Source organism: Simochromis diagramma, unplaced genomic scaffold, assembly GCF_900408965.1.
Source record: "Simochromis diagramma unplaced genomic scaffold, fSimDia1.1 OVJJ01000205.1, whole genome shotgun sequence".
NCBI classification, from domain to species: domain Eukaryota; kingdom Metazoa; phylum Chordata; class Actinopteri; order Cichliformes; family Cichlidae; genus Simochromis; species Simochromis diagramma.
This window is the reverse complement of record NW_024386782.1, coordinates 15,499,431-15,523,942: the sequence shown is the minus strand read 5'-3', so window position 1 is coordinate 15,523,942 and position 24,512 is coordinate 15,499,431. Positions and strand designations below refer to the sequence as shown.

At 41.8% G+C, this 24,512-nt stretch overlaps 1 protein-coding gene across 1 annotated transcript; it reads left to right on the top strand.

Annotated features, from left to right (window-relative positions):
• Window positions 1-688: 688 nt before the first annotated feature.
• pkn2a (protein kinase N2a) lies at window positions 689-24,504 on the top strand. The gene is made up of 23 exons (XM_040022175.1): window positions 689-990; window positions 7,079-7,243; window positions 7,421-7,556; window positions 12,794-12,948; window positions 15,906-16,035; window positions 16,172-16,317; window positions 16,476-16,683; window positions 17,125-17,310; window positions 17,529-17,638; window positions 17,733-17,876; window positions 18,995-19,070; window positions 19,306-19,462; window positions 19,765-19,891; window positions 20,321-20,457; window positions 20,719-20,794; window positions 20,985-21,076; window positions 21,166-21,342; window positions 21,433-21,495; window positions 21,579-21,655; window positions 21,842-21,984; window positions 22,105-22,212; window positions 22,293-22,373; window positions 22,462-24,504. The coding sequence occupies exons 1-23, from the start codon at window positions 970-972 to the stop codon at window positions 22,663-22,665; spliced, it is 2,919 nt and encodes a 972-aa protein (XP_039878109.1). The 5' UTR covers window positions 689-969; the 3' UTR covers window positions 22,666-24,504.
• The last annotated feature ends 8 nt before the right edge of the window (window positions 24,505-24,512 follow it).

Below are 24,512 nucleotides of genomic sequence, written 5' to 3'. Positions count from 1 at the left end.
TGGTGTGATCTTTTGTTGCCTTGGGCTTCAACATTGGATGTGTTGTGCATTCAGAGATACTCTTCTGCATACCTTGGTTGTAATGAGTGATTATTTGTCATCAAAAAGGGATTTTCAGCCAAAGAACTGACCGTCACTGTATATTTTCTATTTTTAAGACCATTTTGTATATGGTTGTGTGGGAAAATCCCTGCAGATCAGCAGATTTGCATGTTTCAAAGTCACGCACATCACCTTTGTTCCCCACTCTGATACTGGGTTTAAACAGGCTGTGATGCCTTCATTTACATGCCTAAATGTGATTATCTGATTAGATTAAAAGCAGGTGAACAGTTGTACCTATAAGAGTGGCCAGTGAGGTTAGGGTTAAATTTTAAATGTTATCTTTTTTTAAATTGTACTTTCACTTACCTTCTCAACTTTGAATAAATATAAATAGTTGCAGGACTTTTACTTGTAAAAGCATTTTATTTAAATTGACTGGTGTTACTCCTCCACCTTTAATGTCTAATACGGCTGCTTCACATATGTAAGCCTTGATTTAATTTCTTTATTTGTGTTTGGGGAAGATTTGGGGATGTTAGCCTGAGGTGAGGCCAGCCTTTACGAAGTTTCTGATCACATGTGTGTAGTAGCTGTCCCGGCAGTGTTGCAGCTCCTCTGGGCGGACTCTTCTATTATAACCACCGCCTCTTTCTCCAGCTGCACTGGGACAGATTTATGCTTCAGCTTTTTATTTATGAGCGCCAGTCCACCCTCCTGGACTCCGCTAGGACGGTGCGAGCGCGTCAGAGAAGTGTGAAGACGGCATGGGAAACTCCGTGTACCCGAGATGACCGATGGTTTGGTCAAAATAGTGAAGTTTTTTTGTCGCCAGAGAGGGAAACTTAAAACAAGGTTTGCTTTTGGAGTCCCACCACCCCTCCCTCAGCTCTCCCTGTAGGATTTGATTCAAAGGCGAAAACCAAGATGGCCGCCGACTCCGTGCAGGTAGGAAAAGTTGACAACTGTTGCGAAAAGTGCGCAAACTTGCTCCAGAGGTGCAGTTAGAAGTTAGCTAACAATTAAAACGCTTTAAAACGAGGCTTGCTGTGAGTTAGTCGTGTGTTAGAGGACTGCAGGGCCTCTGCTAGGTCCCAGAAGGCTGTCTGGGAATTATCCATGGATTGAGGCCTGGCACACAATTGTCCAAACTAACTTTCAAACCGGGAATTTTGTGCGAAAACCGCCGTGTTATTTAATGTAACGGATCCTGTTGTAGTAAACGAGGTTTAGCGTTTGCGTAACCGTAAAAGCTCTTAAATAGTGGCTGTTTAAAGTAAACGTACAGGTCTAAGTTAACCTGCGTTACTTTTTTGGGAAAATAAACGTTGCCGCCGTGTGTTTAGATACTGGCAGTGTGCAGAAAATGTGGTAAAACTAGACAAAAAAGAAAAAATGTCGTCTTTGTAAAGAAAATGCTTTGAGTTTTCTTTTCCAAGCTCGTTATAAACTGGTTGAACGTATAACCAGCGACACCACAGCAGCCAGCTTAGTGCCAACTGCAACAGTAATGCTAGTTTCTGTTTTTAAAAGAGAGGCTGGAAGTCAGTGTTACGCTCTCCTTTTTTTGTTCGGTGTGAACAGTTATGACTCACTGATTAATACAGTTTCACTCGAGTGACGTCACTCCCCCCTCCTCCTCCAAGTGCATCTTTATATCAGAAACACTGTTGAGTTGTGCGACAGCTCATCCATACAGCTCGTTGTCCGATGGCACTACTTTATGCGTGACCTCCAAAACTCGTGTTCAACTTGAAAGCTGCCTCACCTCCACGGGTGCGGGAACCTAATGCTGTATTTGTCATGTATGGGTGACTCAGACCGATGAGGTGTTTAATTTGTGCATCTTAAATGATACATGCCACATGATCTAGGTAGATTATACAACACAGAATCTATACTTGTTTATACTTATTATATTTAAACAGGATTGCCTGGGAGCAGCCATGTTTGAATGCTGTACATGTGTAAGGACAGACATGTATGTAAGTTAGATTAAACTCACAGACTAATCTTACTTTGAGGACTGGTTGATTTGTGTAATTAAAAGAGTGTAACCGTAATTTGGTTTGTACCTTTTGTTTTTCTTTAGAGCTAACGAATAACAAAAAGCAAAACCTTCACCGTAATGACTAAAACTAGATGATGTATTAATACTTTAACCAGACTTTTAACAACTCCATCACAGTAAGAGAATCGTGGACATTTGGATAATAATTTCGGTCTCTGTTTCAGAACCGTTACACCGGTTAAATTATAAAAAGATTTACTTTTACTTTCTCAAAGGTTAGCAATATAATCTGGAGTGAAATCTGACACTGCACATTTATGGTCGTGTGTGGGTGATGATGAATGATAAAAACAACAGTCGGCATAATGTAACAGGAAGGCAGTGTCAAATTTGTGTGCATGAATAAATAACAGTAGGACATGTTGGTGTCTCCGGTGCTGGGGTCTTTATCCTGTTAAAAGCCACATGTAGTTTTTAATTTTATCTTTGGCATTCTGCTAAATTTAAACACCTGCTTCTGGAAATTGGAGTCGAACTCAGCAGGGTGACAGGTGCAGGAAAGTGGTTTACCTCTCATTCAGGTTTTTTTGGACACCTACTGCCTGAGGAGCTCAGAAATGACCTTTAGCTGCTGTGACGTGACATGTGAGGCGTTCCCTGCTGTTTGACTTGCTGTGGGATATGTAGACTGCTTGTGTGAAGGTTGCACTTGTAAGAGCTATCTTTATTAGCTTGTGTTGCTATTTTTGGCGGCAGCACAGAGTACAGGGCTGTGGCCAGTGCTCTGCAGCCAGCTGTGGGGGTAAGATAGACCGGGTGTCGGGTTGTAGGCTGCGATTAGGCCTCGCACAGAAATGGCAAGGGCTTGGCTTTTTTAGCACAGACTTCGATAGCGGGCTCAACCTTTGCATTGTCCTTTTGTGTGAGTGGAGCTCTTGTTGTTAGACTTCTACTTCTACCTGAGGTTCAGACCAAATGTTTGCTTTTACCTCAGTTGCCTTTCATGTCCCGGAGCTCTAAAGGAGCTCATTAACAAAGGTCAACATTTGTAGGTAACCCTTGCCCTACTCATTTAAGAATATGGCACCTTTTTTGTGTGCTTTTCCTTAGACACGCATTAAGTGGTTCCCAGCAGGACTGTTTTTGTAACATCAACTAAAATATGTATCCACAAGGTTTTCGGTACTGTTTACATTTGTTGTGAAGCCTTGGATGTTTCACAGTGCAGCCAGCAGAGCCACACTGGCAAGTTCCCTCATTCATCATAAACTGTATGTATTGTAGCGTGAGTGGAGACATTTGCTTACAATTTCTGCTCCGCTCGTCTTTGAACTTAGTAAGTCTCGAGTTCCCGGTATGATATGATGTCACTCCCCCTTACGGGGTGATACGTTCTAGCGTCAAGAGATGATAAGAGCAGTTACAGGTAAAGGAGCAAGTCAGTGAGGTATTGCAGTGAGAGGAGAGCTTGGTCTTTTTCTTTTATTTGATCTCAAAATTAAAACACAGGCCCCGCGGGGTCTTCTAGCTGATTAATTTTTGCCTTATCTGATTGGCCTTTCATGGATTTCCTTGCATTGTTGTACAGTAAAATAGGCCTCTTCTGGTGTCCTCCTGCTATCGTCATTCCACATTGGGCAGATGCAGCTACAGTGCAAACAAGTTTTGCAGAGCAGCCAACTTAAGAAGAGGACTCCCCCACCCCCCTCCCAGCTGTGACCTCCATTTTACCTATGAGTCGACCAGGATATGTGCAAACTATAGTTTCCTTTAAAGACTACTTATAGAAGAGAGGCCAGGATGGGGGAAGGGAAGGAATAAGCTGATGGAAAGCCCTCATCTTACCAAGCGTGATGCGTTTTCCTTAATATTAATCTGTCAGTCATATGCCAGGGACTCGATTCAGGGTTTGGTCCAGGTACATGTGGTTAGCTCCTGATGTACCTTGTGTAATGATCAATTCAGGTACATGGTGATGGTCCTAGAAATAGCTTTTAATGTGAAACAGGGGTTCAATCCTTGGAAAGGAAGTAACTGTGAAGAGAGGCGGAAAACCAGAAATGCAGCTTGGATAAAGGACAATATACCACAGTCTTGTTTGAGAATTTCTTTCTCCACCATCACCGACACACACACACACACACACACACACACACACACACTGGCTGTCTATGGCAGGCACACTGCTTTCTGGTCTGCCATAGACAGCCAGCGTTGTTTTTTAACATGGGTTAATTTTAGCCACAGCCCTCTGCATGGAGTCAGATTAGGTCCCATTCTGGGCTGCTCTGACCTCACAGAGTGAGAAGCTAAGAGGGATTTGGCCATCGCTGCTCAGACGGTTTATCTTCCCTGCTGATGTCAATAGTCTGTAGGAGAAAGAAAGTGTGAAGAAGGGAAGGAAAAAAGCTGGAAAAAAATCGGATCATAGTGGAGTGAATGATTGTGGCTTTGGGCAGAGCCTAGGTTGGTTACGCTCGTCTCACCTCCGTGGGAGAGGATACTATTAGCTTTATTAGACAACAGAAATCCACTGGAGTTGATGAGATGATCGTGGCTGGTCAGCAGAACGTGTGTGGACCGGTTTGTTCAATGGATCTAGAGATGGAATTGGCTGAAACCGATGAAGTTGTGGTAAGACAGAATGATCCTTTCAGCATCCTCTCATTAGCAAGTTTAAAGAGTAGTAAACCTTGAAACTGAAGATTTCTGATTAAACCTAACTACAGTTATGAGGGTGCAAATTTCGTACTGATGGGTTGAAAGCAACAAAGATTTTAACAAATCATTCTTTGTTTTCTTGAATAGAGTAAGTTAATGTCCTTCTGCTTACAGCCCAGGGGCTTTCAGGACGAGGCCGTGAGTTTCTCTCATGTTGAATCTGTTGTTTATTATTATTTTATTTTATTTTTTTTCCCCAAAAAAAATCATTCTTGGAATAATAAAGCAAAGGCCTGGCTAATATTTTGTTTATTACAATTTGGCTGCTTTAATTAATGGTTAAAATGAAATGCCGGTCGTTCACTGTTGCCATGGAGCACAATTAAAAGGTCATGCTGACAACTTCATATTTAAAATCAGGAGATATTTTTCAAGCCAAATAACTTTTGCTTGAATGACTTTATAATAAAATGTAATATGCTGATAATCAGACCTTAGATGCTCACATACTAGTGGATCATTATGCTGTACTATGACCTTCTAGAGCAGAAGTGTTCAGGAAGCGACTTCTAATCCCTCTTTAGTTAAGGTGATGGTTTTAAGGATGCAGGTCATTGGTGACTGACAGCAGCAGGGAAAACAACACGCACAGCGGCTAGCTCAAGTTCAAAACACACCACTATGCTGGGGTGATGCCAGAACACCGTGAATGGGCTGCCTGCGCCGAATTTCTGAACCGCGTGTTTTGTTAATGGATATTTTCAGTGTAGTTGATGTGACACGTTCATTTCACATAGTAATTTTATAATGTAGAGGTGAAGGGGGGGGCCCTTTAGTGTTTGAGGGATCAGTATTGTGGTTTCTGTATTACACAAGCAAAAGATCCCCAGCTCCATCCTGGGAAAACACCCACATCCTTATGGAGTTGCTTCAGGAAAGGCATCTGGTATAAAAACTTGTCAAATCAAACATGCGGGGCTACTCGATGCGGCGGCCTCTTGTGAGTAAGAGAACAGTTGAGAGTAGGTCTAATATAGAAAAGACTGGCAATCTCTTGGTGATGAGATCATATAAATTTATGTGTCCAGGAAAACGCCTCTTTGGGCTCCAGAGCTTTGATGGTAATCAATAAATATTAAAAGCTTCAGCAAACAGGAGGATTGCATAATTGTAATATTGTCTATGCCTGTGCTGTGATGTCTGACTGAAATAGTCAGTTAAAGAAAAAGAAACTGGCTCGTGTGCTTTCTCGCTGAACAGAGGTGAAGGGTGAAATATGCTTCACTCTGCAAGTGGACTTCTTCCAGTTCTTTTCAAGGATCTTTATTTGTTGACGTGTGCATTAAAGGCTATGAATGATTGCTATATCTAGCTACAAAATCATGAAGTTGACAAAAAAAATGAAAAATCGTAAAATTAAAAGAAGAAAACATTTGAAGTTGGGTATCAAGCATAAGATGTACTATCTTGCATCAAAAAGCCAAAAATAACAGGAAAAACACGCGGGACCTCTGACTGTACGTAGCTGTGTCATGTGACCTGCTGGCTTTACCTGGTGCATTTCCTACTGGACCTGATTTTCGTTTATTATTAAAAAGAATTCCAAGAGCTTTTGAAAGATTCTCTCTGGCTGTGCGTGTTTCTCTTGTTTGTACAGTACCTTCTAATCTCAGCACGTCTCAAACATTTCATCACTCTGAGGGGGACAGTTCTTCTGCTTTTGCTGTTAAATGCTGTTTGATGACCAACATTAAGGTGCATTACCATGATCTTCCTATGCATTAAATCTACCAGGTGTTTGTTGGCTATTTGTATTTAAAATAAAATACAAATCCCTTCTGTCTGCTCATCAGTCATGCTTACATGTGTAGTCACCACACAAAGACCAGGAATAATTCGGATTTGGTGAATATTTGCATTCAGGGCTTCAGATTTCACATGAACTTTGCTTGTCATTGTGAGAAACTCTAACTGCTGGGCCGAAACTGTTTTTAACTCCTCCTTTGTGTTTCCATCTCGTCATGAGCGCTCATGACGAGATGGAAATCCATGCATGTTATGAAGCAACAGCTTCAGCTGTTTTGCAATTCTGCACTTTAATGCAGTGCAGATTTGTTCTCTCCTTCATAGTTTAACGTTGATAAGACCTGTTGATTAAATGCTAGTTTAAAATGCCAGTGTGCACAGTACGTGACTGACCTCTGCTTGTCCTTTCCTCCTCTTTTTTTTTTTTTTTTTTTTCCCCCTACCATCCCTTTTCTCTTCTTCTTCTCCTCCCTTGCTGAACTACTCTTAATTACATTCCACATCTTCACCTTATCTGCTCTTTTGTTCCTCCTCCTCTTCCTCCTTCTCCTCCTCCAGGGGGATGCCCGGGGCCAACAGGTGGCAGAGCGCCTCGGTCTGGGACACAACCTGGACCTGTCGGACACCATGGTCCAACAAAAGCTGGATGAGATCAAGGAGCAGATCCGCCGTGAGATCCGTAAGGAACTAAAGATCAAAGAGGGTGCAGAGAACCTGCGAAAGGTAATGTCACAGATATAGTATAGTATCGGCTGTTTCCCTCAAAATGTCTAAATCTAAATATATTATGCAGTTTTTTTCTATCTCTCCCTTGTCTAATAACATCACATTTATGATTAAGTTAATGGAGATGCTTTTCAAGGCTTTAAGGTGGTCTCCTCTCATTTTTCCGCCTCTCAGGTCACCACAGATAAGAAGAGCCTGGCTTACGTTGACAACATGCTGAAAAAATCTAACAAGAAGGTCGAGGAGCTTCATCAGGAGCTACAAGAACTTAACGCCCACATTGTGGTAAAAGACCCCGAAGAAGTGCTAGGTAATTACACAAGCACTAAAGGAGGGCAGGGTCAGATTCAATAGATGGTACCAAAGTAGGAAGGGGTTAATATAAGTAGTCAAATAATTAATCATCAGAAAAATAATGTTCCCACCTAAGTTTTTGTACAGCCACTTAAGTAAATGTAATAATGCCATGCAAAGATTAGCCTTCATACAATGAATATTTTCCATGTTAAACGTCCAGGAAGTCTGTCATAACTTAATAATTACAAAAGCTGCCTACATCAGGTTTACAGGGCCGAAACTCTCATTTAAGCTTTGGTAAAAACTGTAACCAAATCAATACACCCATGTGTCACCACCATCAGATGGACAGCGTCTTTTTAAAATCAAATACCTGACGTTAAGTTTACTTTAAGCTTCACATGCAGTTTTTCATATACACACAGTGTTTGTTTAATTGTCTTATATGACCGAAAACTCGCTGAATAATTAACAGATGAAGCACTGATGAAAATAAACTGTAGCCCCAGTCCTAATTGGCTTGTTGCAAATGACAGCACAGTCCAGGAGTCATGGTCTTGGACACATATTTTTTTTTTTAAGTCTTATTATGAAGCTCTGTTTCTTTATATCTTAAAGTGTTCACATTTATTGTCGTCTTGTTTGCAGTCGTAATCGTACGCTGGCATTCTTGTTTGCAGCCAGTGTTTTTTTTTTAAAGCTAAATTCATTCTCAGCTATGAGTTTATCCAGGTCACATAAGGCAACAGGCCACTCTTCCAGTTAATGTATGTGTAGCAGTCTTATGGTTTAGCTGTAAATGCACAGCACCAAATAATTTTGTCTCTGTTGTGTCAGACGAGCACCTATGTAAACACACACAGAGCACATTCAGTGTTTGGAGGTGACTCACTCTCCAGAGGCTGACATTGTTGCATTCCACATTCCCGTGGCAGTTACAATGAGCTGTCGATTGTTCCTCTCCGAGGCTGTTGAAAGCCTGCTCCTTTGCATTTGTTGACAACAGTGGAATTTGGAGAGAGTGGACCACAGCAGCATCTGTGCATTCAGTGTGCTTTTTGTCACAGTAGCTGCCTTTTAGGGTAGCTGTTGGTGGCAAATGTCTGCGCAAATTCAGGAAGAGAAGGAATGGTATTTGTCTGCCTGTCGCCGTCACGTTGTCCCGGCTCATTTGACAATAGGAAGTTGATGAGGAGAGATGTGTGAGTGTGTGTATTTGTTTGCTGGAGGAAGGAAGGGAAGTTGTCTTGGTAAATGGTTATCTTAAGTGAAAATAAATTTAGCCTGACTCTGCGACCTATCTGGTGAATAAGGGCTTTCTTTTTAAGTGACGCGAGGCCAGTGGAATGTCGCTGGCCATCGCAAAAACGGCCAAGAGGGACTGAGCGCAGTTCAGCTCCTTAGACACGAGACAGCTTCTTGAAATATGTTCAGCTCTTGTTTCCTGAATTAGCAGGAAGGAGTTGCTCTGTCTCTCCGAGCAGCCCAGAATGTGTTTCTGTTCCAGGAGAAAGTTGAGGGGGCTCTGGTTATTCTCCGCCACTCAGCTGAGGAGACCAGAAATGGACTGACTCGCACTCAGGCGCTCTGTGTGAGCAGCAGGGGACACCAGTCAGGTCCCTCTGTCACATATGATCTCATTCATAAAGAAAGCTAACCCCAACATCGTCTGTTATTAAGTCCCAATCTGTTTGCCTACCGCTCATCACACACAGGTTTAAGGTTCCCACTCACAATGTACTAGTTTAGACGGTGTACGCATGTCTCATTGCCTTCTCATCAGATGCAGATGGGGTTAATCTGAGGGAGGGTTCCCCTTGTCGATTGTCCAGCAGTGACATCAGCCCTGCAGCTATCTTGTCCTATGGCCCAGCAGGGACTGGATCACTCTTGGAAGAGGCGGGGGTTGTAGTCCTTAAATTCTTGGCTCGATGCGACCTCAGCCAAACCGCACCCCCAGGCGAAGAGGAAAGCCCCAGACATGTACTAGATGACACAAGCAGCACTTCTGCATGTGTCTTTTTAAATAGATGTCCTGTGACAGTTTTGCCCCGAGCACCTCTAAAATTCTCACCTTGCTCCACAGGCTTTTCTGCAAATACTCTGCTTTTCTTGTCTAGCCCTACCTCTTCAAGTGTGTCACCATATCAAAGCGTTACCCTGGAAGGACTAGCATCCTCCCCTCCTCCACATTAACAGAAAACTCAGCAGTGAAGCGCTCTCTCAGCTTATTAAGTCTCATTAGACGAATCATTTAGACTTTTAGTTCAAAGAATAAGTTACTTCCTTTTTGCCCGTATCCCACAGGTGCTCAAAGGAATCGTTAGAGGGTGTTTTGATGAAACATTCGGACTGAATGAATCACAGACCTGCCTGCTGGTTATTGTTATCTGCATCTGGCTTTGTCTCAGAGTACAACGCCGTTTCTTTGCCAGTGTTATTTTGGATCTTGACACCTTCAGTGAACTGTTGGTCTTTGGTTATGTCATGTGACATGTTTTGTGTCTTTGGATTTGGAAAACTCACTAAAAAACAGAGCTGAGCTTAAAGGCTAGAAGTTAAATACATAATGAAGAGTACTATGTTAAAGGACCTTGCAACAGATTGGAAGGGTTCATGCTTCAGATGTGGGCTCACTTAAAGAATGCTCTGACTCTTTTCTAAGACTACTAGCTTTATGAAAACATAGCTTCTGAAACTCAACTTGCAAGTCAAGTCAGGAGAAGTCGGGCAGGTTTTTTTGCCCACCTCACCCGTGTGTGTGTGTGTGTGAGTGTGAGAGTGAATGTTCTGCTCTGCTTTCAGCTGCAATGATCAGCTTGGAGAGGGTTTTTTTTTTTTGTTGTTGTTTTTTTTTAATTTATTTATTTATTTTTTACCTGCACCTTTCAAGTTCAGACTTGACCAAAAAACACAACAAAACAGTGAACCTATCCACCAGGTCTGTGGTCCATCTCTGAGAGTAGACAACAGTGGGTTTAAGTATCTCTGTGTGTTTGCCTGTGTGCATTTATGTGTAAAAGGAAAAACAATTAAATGTCTACAGATCTATGGACAGATTATTGTTTAGTCTTTGCAGCCTGTGGGATCTGGACATGGATCATTTTTAAGAGTTGATATTCTGTTGCATGTATCTTTTTTGGGTTTACTTTGTCTTTGCATAAACAGTATAGGCACTAGTATTGGCAATCATCTGCATGTTCACACTTGTGTGTTGTTCCTTTTTCTTTTTTATAAATGCGTACAATAGAGATGGCTGCAGGGGTTTCCCTGTGTTGTTGGAACAGCGCAGACTTAAGGAGAGAGTCAATGAGCTGAGATCAGAAATGACAGCCTTTCATATTACAACTCCTGAATACCAAAGCATTAAAGCCAAACTCAGACTGAATAGTTGTGGCTTCACGTTTGAAGGATTTCCGTTCTGAGCAAAAACTTGTTTGAAAAATCCACAAAGCTTAGCTGACAATAGATTTCTTAATCCTAATGTTGTTGACTTCTGTAGTAGTTTTTGTGCTGAGTCAAGCATTGTGCTAACAAACCTCATCAAGTCATAAACAGCACACCCTTCTGAGCATGTAAAGTGTCCACTGAAGTTGCAACAGGACACGCTTTATAAGCAGTTTATCAATCATTTTGCAGAGCTGCAGGATTGTTTATCTTAATAAAAAATGGCGCACACATGCTCCGTTAATATTTGTAGCTAGGGCTGGGCCATATTATACCGTTCACGGTAATACCGGTATAATGTTAGGCAACGATAGAAAAATGAAATATCGCGATAGAATGGGAGTAAAACGCGCATACGCAGTGCCTTTGTTTTCATACGCACATGGCCGATTGTTGAGTGAAACAGATGAACCAGAATTGTTTTGTAAAAATGGTGCAACTTCCGTGATGTGGAACTGGTTTGGTGTTTGTCCGTCAGATACACGACAAAGCACTTTTTTTTGCAGAACATGCAAGCGGCCGTTGTTATTGTCATATTTGTCGGACTAAGATGCTCTTAAATCTGGGAGTAATCTGGGTCCTAAACTCTGTATGCTTCAGGTCAAACAACACTGCAGTATCACTGAGAGTTAAAAACTGTCTAAATTCTTTCATCTTTAATAAAACGATCAGCGTTGCTGCTTTACCAGGTGTAACTATAAAGTTTAACTTCCAGGCATCCATGAAAACAAAATTTATTACATTTAACGGAGTTAGAAGTTAGCAGGAAGTTAGCTCGCTAGTTTCGCTAGTTACCTAAGCATGATATTGCATGTTCTGACTGAGAGATTTCTGAAAAAAAAATCAAACGTACAGCTCTGCTATCACTTCCAACATAAATGAAGACAGGAAACTAAACAGCAGTGACGTTTGTAGGGTTACTGAAGTTGGGCTAGCTGGTATATAATGATGTGCTACGTGATCGCTAGCGACACAGCTATGTTAGCATAACATAAACAGTGAAGCTGGAGGACGAACACTAACACTTTTCCACTTATAAAAGTTAACGTGAAGGTTCCTCATGGTTAGAGACAAATGCAATCGCATGGCAGGATGCTGTAAACGGACCAAACTTCAGTCAGGAGAACAACTGAGATAATCCATCCACAATACGAGGTTAGTCATTAATATACTGCAACAACATGGGAATAGAGCAGCTGCCAGAGAATTCAACATTAATGAATCAATGGTACAGAAGTGGAGGAAGCAAGAAGAATGAGTTTAATAAAGTTTGATTTATCTGACTGCTTTGTTTCGCTTAATGTGCCTTATAATCCCGTGCACCTTATGGTCCGAAAAATGCGTACTGCACACTGCAGTTTAATGTTGCAAAGCACCTCTTTTTAACTTCAGTGGATATTATACATGGTTATGCTCAGGATATGTCAGCCCATTTCTACTGGAAATGCCTTTTGGTTAAACTTTCAGCAAGGAATTTGCATTTGCACCGTTACATTTTTATAAAGCTTTAATGTACATAAAAACCAGCTTCTTGTTTAAGTGAAAATAAATGGAAGGTTGTCTTTTTGCGCTAGTAATGTTGTGGAGTTGTATTTTGTCTCGCATCAATTATATCATCGGTTATATCGTTATCGCAAATTTTCAAATATATATCGTGATAAATATTTTTGGCCATATCGCCCTGCTCTATTTGTAGCCTCTGCATATTTGTGCCAAATGTAACATGCTTGATGTAATGTCTACAATTGTTTCCAGATGGCCATAAGATGCTAACTTTTTTTTCTTTCCTCTTCCTTTACCCAGAATGCCCTTTAACACCAGGTACCCCTAACAGCGAAGCAAGAATGTGCACCAGCAGCAACCGACTGGCGGCCTTAAAACGGCAGGTTGACATTGAGCTAAAAGTCAAACAGGGCGCCGAGAACATGATTCAGATGTACTCCAACGGGTCCTCCAAGGTAGGCGAAGGGTTACCCGGAGATTCAGGCTTGCTCTGGTTCACGTCGGACACATTCTGATGATACTTTATTTAATGAATAGATTCACTTCTACATAGCTGACTGCTTCTTCTGTTTTAGTCTTTGTTCAGTAAAAATAACAATGCTGAGATCTGGAAGCACAATATTAGCCACAGTTATGTACAAACGATGATGTTGCTGGGTGGTAACATTATTACCTCAAACTAAACATATTATGTGTTTATACAGTCAACAGACACACTTCAAACCAGTTGGCATAGTGCCGTTTTGAGCTGTGTGGGTTCAGCCTGAACCTCATTTAAATTCAACAACTAAAAACAAAATGTTCTGCTCCTGGCACCTTAAAGAAAGCAAGTAAGCAAAAACACCACCTGTAACTGCAGTAGGAGTGTTTTTTGTCATCTCAATCCGGGTGATTTGGATGGCAAATGATTGTGATTCTTTACGGTTTAAAAAAGATGACATATCTTTACTACTTTGGAAAACGAATAAAATGCAGCAGTACAGATTCAGCGTTATAGCCGTCTTCTTGTGAGCTGTCAGCATTTCAGTAGATTGCTTTCCCACCACCACCAAGTGGCTCACTGTCATGATAACAATAGGACCAATTTTCCTGTGAAATTTGTGATTATCACTGATCTGTTAGTTTTCACATATTTGCATGTAATTGTGTATTTACTCAGAAAATGACAGCGCGAAGTGTGTCTGCCTTACCTGGACTTGAGCATGCTTCATCACAGTGATGAATGAATTTACTTAAGGGGCTCACTACTATTAATTAAGCTAGATTTGTACTTGCAGAACCAAGGATTTTTTTTAAAAGTCATTATGAACAAATGATGAGGCTTGCTGGTTAATCTGAGTATCTGATTTGACCTTTTCCAAAACACTACTTAGTGTAATTTTTGTACCGCAGGTTGTCAGAGTTTCCAGACTCATAATCACAAGTGCTTAGACTACTTAAGGTAAAGTCTTTGCAGAGAGGTGCTGTGAGCATAATCGCATGTTAACTGGAGCCGGCTGGCCTGTTGCCATTATGAATACCAGGCTGCTGCATGGCAGGTTTGCTTTTATAGCTTCACTGTAGGGGAGGAGGAAACGGGAGAAGGCGCTGACACATACTGTGTGTCATATGCACCGCTGTTTGTTCACAAAGCTCTGTTGGTCCTTGTATGTCCTCGAGTCCTCAGAGTCAGGGAGGACTATAATTTAGTTGGGAGGTGTGCGTTAAGTCACGAAGACCGGTAATAACAGCCGAGAGCCTCTCGTGTTAAGCTCGGCCCTTGTATCCGTCAGTAGTAATTCAAGCCGGTGTGTAGTAGATGGTTTGGTGTAGTCTGGGGTTTCTGGATTGAATTGGAATCATTGGCAAACCCCAAAGAGGTTTTAAGCCGAGTCGAAGGAACTGTAATAACATTATTTCTAACATTTATTCTTTGTTATTTTGGGTTTTATTTCCTTAACAAAAACAGACATGGAGCCTTTGGTTTCATGAAACATGCACACGACTCATTTTGTCACCGTGTGTGTGTGTGTGTGCGCGTGTGTGTGTGTGTGTGTGTGTGTGCGCGTGTGTGTGTGTGCGCGCGTGCGTGCGTGTGTGCGTGCATGTGCGCGCGTGTGTGTGTGTGTGTCAAAATCATCCTAACCTGACAGAGTTTGCGCTGCGCTAGCGTACTGCCACTCCCTGGTTTCTCTAAGGAGACACGTTTGCCTAGAGGTGTACCATGCAAAGAGTGGTGGAACTGCTGTCAGAGTGACGCTTAGACTCGAATTCACAGCTGAAGAAAGTGACACAAAAGTGTGTTGAGTTTGAAGCTTGAAAGAGCCGAGTTCTCAGGAGTGACAGTGTGTTAGAAATATAAAGGTTGTAGTGTCCGGTAGCAGGTGGAGACCAAGGACCACCTGATCTGTCCATCCAAGATGAGTGGCCCACTGCAATCGTAACTGGGAATAACTGCAAAAATGCTGGAATGTAGTGTGATGATAGGTTATTGCCTTTTTAACCAGTGTGTGGTTCTATTAATGTCATTTAGGTAAACTGTGTGAATACTTTTATTTTATTTATATTTTTTTATTGAAGAGAGCTGCGTCTTTGTTCATAAACTCTGCTTGAGGCAGTTCTACATTTGTAATGAAGCAAACTGAGGTTAAGGATATTTTGAGGAATCTCAGATTTGTGTGTGAATCATGTGGTTTAACTTTGAGTTTGTGAGTACCAACTGTTTGTGAATGAGGCCCCTTGCTTTTACTGTACATAGACAATGTCATGTAATCACCACCCACCAAAAACCCAAAACTCTTCTGCTTTGAAATGATATAATTTAGCTTTTTATTGCAGGATATTGTTAATAAAACTGTTTAGGTGGAGGACACTTGAAATTCTGGTGAGTGTAGTTTGAAAACTGTAATGCAATAAGCATTAAGGGAGCTGTAAATTGATTTGCATTGTCTGGCTTGCTGGGGCGGGTGTAAGCGACCTTTCCCTGTCAGACCGACGGAGGCACCTTCCAGTTGGAACTATTCCTCTCCTGATGTCAGAGAGGAAGTGCCTGTTGAACGGAGGCCTTTCCTGCAAGCGCAGATATCAACAACCAGGATTTAAACTTAACAGGAATTTGGGGTGGAGTTTGCTTACTCCAATGTGTGTTTGCACGTAGGAAAGGTTCAGCAAACACAGCAGTGCACACTTTTTTTTCTTTTTCTTTGGTGAATAAGATTTTCCATGTTGTCATTTAGACTTCAAGTCCAATTAACGGCACGAACGGGTGTCTGGGCTTTTTGTGTTACATGCAACAAAACAGAACACGTGCAGAGGGATTAGGTGCATTTAGACAAAATGTTATTGAATCCTCTGATTTGGTCATCAATGGTCTGTAGAGATAAAATACCTCCCTAATGAGCAGTGATGGTTTAGTTTCCAATTTTACTCACAGGATCGTAAGTTGCTAGCAGCCGCTCAGCAGATGCTTCAGGACAGCAAGACGAAGATTGAGTTCATCAGGATGCAGATCCTCAAGGCCAGCCAGGCCAGCGAGCTGAGCTTTGAGAACAATGATGTGATGGGTGAGCCTTCCCTTCCTTCAGAGCTTTTTTTTTTTTTTTTTTTTTTTCTGAGGAGATTAAAACAGAAAGACAGAAACAGTGGTTATAAATCCGATGTCATCAGAGTGAATGATTTAAGTGTGACCTTGTACTCCAGAAAAGCCCATCATCAGCCCTTTAGATCTGCGGGTGGAGGAGCTGTGTCACCACGCCAAGATAGAGGCTGCGGTAGCCGAGGGAGCCAAGAATGTCATGAAACTTTTGGGCTCTGGAAAAGTCACAGAAAAGAGGGCACATTCAGAGGTAGGCTGTGTAAAACTGGACAACAAGTCAAAATCTGTCACTTTTGAGATCATGCAATCTTAGACTTGAGATGAAATGGATCTCTGGACTGCTGTAGTAAAATAATTTCCTTTCAATCTGTCTTAATTCGCTGCCTTATCCTCTTCCTTTCCTTTCAGGCCCAGGCTCGTTTCAATGAGTCCAGTCAAAAGCTCGACCTTTTGCGATATTCTTTGGAGCAACGCCTCGCTGAGTTGCCTAAAAACCATCCTCGCAGCAACAGCATCATAGAAGAGCTGTCCCTGCTGTCGTCACCAGCCCTCAGTCCCAGATCCAGTATCATCTTCCCACAGTACAGCACCGTGACCAAGCCTGCAGCACTCACAGGTAACTGGACTATTGAGCTGTTCCTAATCACTAACAGTGCAAATATGACTCAGTTTCTGAAGGTGGTCTATTGGTTTTTTTGTTTGTTTTTGTTAAAGTTGTATCCACTTTTAAGTATACTGAGCTGATCTGTGTGGACTGGTTTTTATTTTTGGTTGTAATACAGTGTGTACTTTTTGCTGTTGAATCAAAAAAAGAAGATGGATTATTAGCCAATCAGATCTGGTTGGTTGGTTGATTAGTTGTTTTTTTTGTTTTGTTTTGTTTTTTCCCCCTAGTTATTTGGAGGTGCACAAATTATAGTCCAGTTTAGGAGCAGACAGTAAACTGGGCTAGCTCATTATACCAGTACATGGTGTCACTTGAAGTAACCTCCGGTGGGAACAAATTTGTGCAGGAGCAATTGTATAACATGTGTGTGCTGTCCTCGCTCACCTCCAGGCACATTAGATGTCAGGCTAATGGGCTGTCAGGATCTACTGGAAAATGTCCCAGGTCGTTCCAAAGCTGCATCTGTCCCGCTGCCTGGCTGGAGCCCCAGCGAGACCCGCTCGTCCTTCATCAGCCGAGCAAACCGAAACCGCGGCGTGAGCTCAAGGAACTTAACTAAGAGCGAGGAACTCTCCAGTAAGTACATCTGATCTCGTACACAAAATATTTACCGAAAGATGAACTGTGATATTGTGCTGATTCACAAACAAATGATCTGTTTACTTAAAGTGTGGGCATGACCCAGAGCAAGTCACACCTGAAACTATAATATGGGTGAAGTGAAGCAACTGCCTGTTTAATACCAACTGGGATAGAATTGGGGTTTTGTTAATAGCTCAGTGCTTTTTCCTCAGATGAGATCAGTGCAGTGTTGAAGCTGGACAACACAGTGGTAGGACAGACGAGCTGGAAACCAGTCAGCAATCAGGCATGGGACCAGAAGTTTACATTGGAGCTGGACCGGGTAACACACACATTTCCACCCTTGAACTACACCTGCGCTGTTGACTCTGTGTTTATACAGCACGGACGCTGAGTTTCACATCTTTGCGTTGCAGTCCCGGGAGCTGGAGATCGCTGTGTACTGGCGGGACTGGCGTTCACTCTGTGCTGTCAAGTTTCTGCGGCTGGAGGACTTCCTGGACAACCAACGTCATGGAATGTGCCTGTACCTGGAGCCACAGGGAATGCTGTTTGCTGAGGTATACAAACACCATTTCAGTTTAATTCCATAAAAGGGGGATAAGTAGTTGTAACTGTCGGCATATTTTAGTAATCTAAAAATTGAAAAAAGTAATTTAAGTAGTAAATTAGCTTTGAATGGTCACAATTAAACATTATCTGGTAGGACATGTATGGATAGACATACTTACTTATACTTATAGGAAATAAAATTGGAAACATGGTGAAGTGTGTCAGTTGGTGATCTTTTTGCTTATAAAAGCTCACTTTTAAACTTGAAAAAAATTGTAAATTATAAGAAATAAATACTCTGAGAAGACCTAGACTGGAATCTTGGTAAAGTCTGTCCACAGAAGAATATTTCAAACGTATTATGGAGATGTCCAACTCATGTTTTTTTTTGTTTTTGTTTTTTCATCGTCTTTATTAGAGCAGTTTCATCACTGGGTTCATCCACTGTCTGAAACAAGCTCCAAAACAACACGTTTTTAGCTTCTCTGCCTTTAAGCCAGCTTTCTTCTGATTGGTTGCCCCTTGTAAAGAGAAGGTTTAAGCAGCAGGTGGGTGGGGCTTCTGCACTCAGTCAGCTGTTATTGAGGGTATCCCATCTCCTCGATATCAAACAGATCCAGGAGTACAAAAAACTTGCCAATAAAATGATATCTGGAGCAGCCTGAAGGTTGAGTTCTGAAATAACAACGTGCCATAAACTAAGTGTGATTGTTAAGCTTTTGTTGCAAGACGGGGTTTAAATAATCGCTCACAGATAAAAAACAAACTAATGACAGTCACTTGCCTCAAACAGTGTCTGCATCAGAAGTGTAGTTTAATAGATGTTGTGTGTAAAATTACTCATGCATTAAACTTAAAATAAAATCAGAAGGTTTTACTGTTGGATGTAAGATTGTAAGATTGGATGTGGAGCTTTTTCAGCGTGATCTAATCCTGACAGAAATCTGTAAAGTGTTACGGGTGTGCATGATTTGGCACACTTTTGTGTTAGTTTCTAGTCTTGCGACAGCGTGTCCTATGCTTGTGCATAACTACAGACATGTGTATTTGCACAGGAGTAAAGAATGCACAGGAAACAGATGTTTTGTTGTTTTGTGAAATTACTTTTTTATTTCTCTGTTTTCAGGTAACATTTTTCAACCCTGTCATAGAGAGACGACCAAAGTTGCAAAGACAAAAGAAGATTTTCTCCAAACAGCAAGGTGAGTCGCTGCTGTGAAGCCATCATGTTCTTATTTCTAAGGCGGCAGTGATGGATTCTTGGTTGACTTGCGTGTTTTAAATATATTCAATGATTCTCCAGTGTTCATACATTTACTAAGTACTGTATGTAATTTCCTCGGATCCCTTACTTATTTGGTTACATATTCCTGATTCTCTTCTTCCATTATTCATTTTTTCCTTACAGTCTTTTTCCTGTCTTTTACTCTTTGTCAGGTAAAACTTTTCTGCGAGCCCCTCAGATGAACATCAACATCGCCACCTGGGGCCGTCTGGTTAGAAGAGCCATACCAACCGTCAGCACAAACTCCTTCAGCCCACAGGCGGCTGAGACTGGATCCAGCAGCCTGCCTGGTTCACCCACACCCAGCAGGTACACAGCCATACAGCAACCACAGACTGTATAGAAAAGATGTGTATAGCCACTGTGACATCCGCAATTTTATTTTTGATCTCTGCCTTCTTGTAGGGTGCTAAGTAATTAACTAATGCTAGAAAACTTGTTTAGCATCTGCATAGCTCCATAAAGTGTATGGCTGCATTGCAAAGATTTTTACTCACATGTAAACATGCATTTTAATGCTGTAGTGTTTGCCATTTTACATGGGTGTCTATGGGCACAGCTGCTCGGTAAGAAGAACTTTCACCACTGCTGTACTTCTGTCCCTTACACAGCGACCCGCTGGTGACCAAGCTGGACTTCGACAAAGAGCCCACTCCAGGGCCCAAACGTTACTCCATACCCGATGACATCCGAGAACCACAAGTGCATCACAGCGTTTCTGACAAGGGGGAAGTACAGGTATGGTTTTGTTTAAGGAATTACAAGAAGTGGTGATAAGACGCATGCGAGCTGATACAATCACAGATGCAGTCATGCTGAGCTCTCTGAGAATCTCCTGTGGGTAAAAGTCCACCATGCTGGGCCTCATTCCTGTCAGCTGGAAGGAAGTGTGTTGTTGCCAAACAAGTGAAATTTAATTTAAAAAAAAAAAAAAAAAGGAAGGAAATATTAGATTGTTACGCACTGAGAGAAATGATTTTTGAATTATGTTTTGTTAGTTAGATTCTTTAATAGAAAACCTTTATTTCTCCAACGTTAGTTTTCATCTATAGAGAAACACTAAAGACTAAATTTAAAGTCACAACAAATAGGTGACCAGCACTGTTTTCATATTTACCCTGTGTGTCTCTTTCTGTCCTTCTGTTCTTCTGTGTTTCCTCTCCGCAGGATGCACTCGCCTCATTTGACTTCCTCAACAAGAGAATCAGCACGGTGATGAAGCCAGATATGGATGGAGTGGTGCACCATGAGTTCCAGCATCCTGACCTGGAGCTTACAGCCATTCAGAAAGACACAGAGATAAGGTAAGGAGGGTCACTGCTTGCCATGTATATGCTACTTTAAAGCTTTGAATTGGTTTCCTTCAAATAAAAACGACTTACTACTCAAAACAAATTACACTGGGTTAAACACTGCCCCCTGGCTTTGGCTCAAAGTCACTGAATTTTCATGGTGGTGTCTCTTTCCTTGTTTTGTTTTGTTTTGTTTTGCTGTAACTTTAAAGTTTAATGCAGGTTGGTTTGGAGTGAGTGAGTACACTGATGTATGCACTGGTCTCCTTCTAGGGAAGAAGAGCCGTTCCAATTCAGTCTCCAAGACTTTAAATGCGTGGCAGTCCTTGGACGGGGTCACTTTGGAAAGGTATTTTGAATAAAAATGCTGCTGATGATTATCTTCTTGACATTTCTACTATATTAAGAATATGTTTAGTCAATTTAAAAAAAAGAAAAAAGAAAAAAAAGAAATGTTTGCCATAAATTTTCTGTGGACTGAATAACTTTTAGTAGACAAATCAAGCAGGAAAAAACTGAAGTGTTCATCTCCTCCACAGGTGCTTTTAGCAGAATACAAAAGCACTGGAGAGATGTTTGCCATCAAAGCTCTAAAGAAAGGAGACATTGTGGCTCGCGATGAGGTCGACAGGTACTCACTTAAAGCTCTTTCACAAACCCCCCCACTGTCAGGTCACTTCGGTGTAATGTGGTGACTCAGCTTCCTCCTCTCTTTGCCAGTCTGATGTGCGAGAAGAGGATCTTTGAAACGGTCAACAGCGTCCGTCACCCGTTCCTGGTCAACCTGTTTGCGTGTTTCCAGACGCAGGAGCACGTTTGCTTTGTGATGGAGTACGCGGCTGGAGGCGACCTGATGATGCACATCCACGCTGATGTTTTCTCTGAGCCCAGGGCTGTGTGAGTGTCTTGTTAACGTGTGGGCAGGACCACAAACTTTCACAGCGGCACGTCGTCTAAATCTCCTGTGTTTTTTGTACCTTTTTGCAGGTTTTATGCAGCCTGCGTTGTTTTGGGATTACAGTTTTTACATGACCATAAGATTGTGTACAGGTAAGGCCTGAGAAATTTAAAGTAATACTTCAATTCAAAGTCAGGGACCCGAAAGTTATTTTTGCTCTCATTGCAATTTTCAGAGATTTGAAGCTAGATAACCTGCTCCTGGATACAGAGGGCTATGTAAAGATTGCTGACTTTGGGCTTTGCAAAGAAGGTAAATGGATGATGATGTCAAATTGAAACTTTGAGAGTTATTGAAAGCATAACCCTGTGGTAGATTGTTCACTCCTGTGCTGTAAGATCTTCAGAGAAGCAGAGTTATGAACTTGCTCCATCAGTTGTTGGAGGTACACATGTAGATTTGTTTTGGAGTGATGGACGTGCTCTGTGCTGCCTTCAGGAATGGGTTTCAGGGATCGCACCAGCACGTTTTGTGGCACACCAGAGTTTTTAGCTCCGGAGGTGTTAACTGAAACGTCGTACACCCGCGCCGTGGACTGGTGGGGCCTGGGCGTCCTCATCTTTGAGATGCTGGTTGGAGAGGTGAGCATGTGTTTCGTCAAGATGTCAAGAATCCATCATTTATTTCTTGAATATGTTCCTTACATCAGGTTTTTTTTTTTTTTTTTTTTTTTTTTTTTCCTTGGCACGTCTCTCTTTCAGTCACCCTTCCCCGGTGACGATGAAGAGGAGGTATTTGACAGTATTGTCAACGATGAAGTCCGCTATCCACGGTTCCTCTCAACTGAGGCCATCTCCATCATGAGGAGGGTGTGTAGACAGACAAGAAACGGTCTCTTTGTGCTCCTGGGTGTAAACTTTAACATTATATTTTTTGTCTTTGTGCTCAGCTTTTGAGGAGGAGCCCAGAAAGACGGCTGGGAGCAGGAGAAAAGGATGCAGAGGAGGTTAAGAAACATCTCTTCTTCAGGGTAAGAGGCGCAAAGAGAAAGTTATCACTGTGGTAATCAAAGAAAAGAACGCTGTTGTTACCCACTCGCTCTCTGTCTTTATTGATAGACCATCGATTGGACCGGGCTTTTGGCCAAGAAGGTGAAGCCGCCGTTCGTCCCGACCATCCTGGGCTCCAGTGACGTCAGCAACTTCGACGATGAATTTACCTCAGAGGCTCCGATCTTAACCCCGCCCAGGGAACCCCGAGTGCTGAACTCCGAGGAGCAGAACCTGTTCTCTGACTTTGATTACATCGCTGACTGGTGTTAGCTCCGCCTGAATCTCACACACACACACACACACACACACACACACACACACACACACACACACACACACACACACACACACACACACACACACACACACACACACACACACACACACACACACTGTGAACCAAGCACAGCAATGACTGTAGATCCCATTTTTTTTTTTTGTTTTTTTTTAAATCCTTAAACAAGAACAGACAAACTCTTCCCTGCCCCTCATGTTTGGGGAGGAGCTTTCGGGCAGAACTGTGTGCCATTGAGAAGAAAGTCCAGATGCCTCCTGAGGACACACACTTACTACTTCTTTTTCTTTTTTTTTTTTTTTTATATCCACATGAAGAACTTTTCTTTCTTTTTTTTTTTTAAAGGAGAGGGGAAAAAGAATGAATTCTGTTGTTGGAGAGTGAAGCAGGCGGGATGTCCTCCTGTACAGACTGCCATCGTGTCCGTTGTCTGACCACTGAGAATGTTTTCCACATGAACTCTGAGAAAACGGCAACATCACAGTCATGCTATTTAGAGTCACTGTTTTCAATTTTTTTGATCTGTACAGATAATATTCAGTCGTATATTTTATTGTTTTGTTTTGGTTTGGTTTTTTTGTTAGTCTCGAAGCCCTCGCCGTACCTTATCTCACTGTAAAGTTCTGCAGCAATCGCATCTGAAAGTGGCGCTCATTGAATTTGAAGTGCTTAAAGCATCGTCACTGAATAGTCAACAACAACAAAACATCTTGACGACTACTACTACTACTGCTTCTTGACTTGAAAACAAGTAAGAGTATTCACTACATATTCTTTTGGGTCTAGCGGTCCAGTTTACCTCCTTTTCTTCCCAGCGTGTCCACCTGAAGCTTCCATGTCTTACACACCGCCCAAACTGGTAAATGAATTACTGTTTATTTTGAGCAGAGTTCATTAAAATGCCCTTTGGCTGGGGAAAAAAATGATGAAAAACACTAAAATTATCTTCTGTCTGGTGCCCTCTAGTGGCCTTGCTGCTTTTAGTGACCTGCAGTAGAGTTGATACAGTATCCAGTCGAGCATCACGATCAAACCGTAACATTATATGACCTCTGGTTTTGCTCTTTGATTCCTTCATGTCCTTACAGAACAACCATGTGTTGGACTTGACTTCTTTTTTTCTTTTACCTCAGTAAAGACACTAAAGCGTCTCGCCCAGTTACAGCTACCAAAACCAAACTCATCCTGTCCTCCTCGGGAGTAGCAGAGGAGCGGCTCTCTGTAGTTTAAACAATCTGACACACTGAAAGTTTACATAAAGGCAGATTTAATGAGGTGGTTTTGTGCAGAAGTCTGTGTCCTCAGCTGTTGCTTTGGAAATGAGGCTACAAAGCTCATAGTAACTTCAGGTCTCCATCCAGAAGCCATTTGAAAGCTTCCTGTTGTTCAGGTTACATGTTGTAGCTGACATAGGGGGCACGGCACTCTGTTAGTGTGGCTGTTCTGTATAAACTGACTCAAATGTTGCAGACCTGTTTATGAATCACTACAGGGGGAGGGCAGGGTATATTTTATATAAATATATATACATACTGTATGTATACAATTAAGCTGAAAGCACTAATTTTATCAATAGTTTTTAATTATCAACGTTTCTTAATGAAAATAGATTGTACAAAGTGTTTGTGTTTTTTATTCTTTTGCTTGTGCATGTTGTTGCCAGAACAGATGAACTTTATGGATGGTACACCAAGTACTCACAGCAGTTGCTCTTCATCCTCCGGTGTAAAAAAAACAAAGAAAATCAAAGGCATTGTTGCAGTCATTGTTTGTTGCCCATCACGAATGCACAAATTAAACATTTGTAACAGTGACTTTGTTT

Excerpts from the sequence above, each read along its gene's own strand:
- pkn2a (XM_040022175.1), top strand. The coding sequence starts at position 970 with ATGGCCGCCGACTCCGTGCAG. Across the intron at positions 17,877-18,994 it reads AGGGAATGCTGTTTGCTGAG|GTAACATTTTTCAACCCTGT; the intron begins GTATACAAACAC and ends CTCTGTTTTCAG. Across the intron at positions 21,656-21,841 it reads CTTTGGGCTTTGCAAAGAAG|GAATGGGTTTCAGGGATCGC; the intron begins GTAAATGGATGA and ends TGCTGCCTTCAG.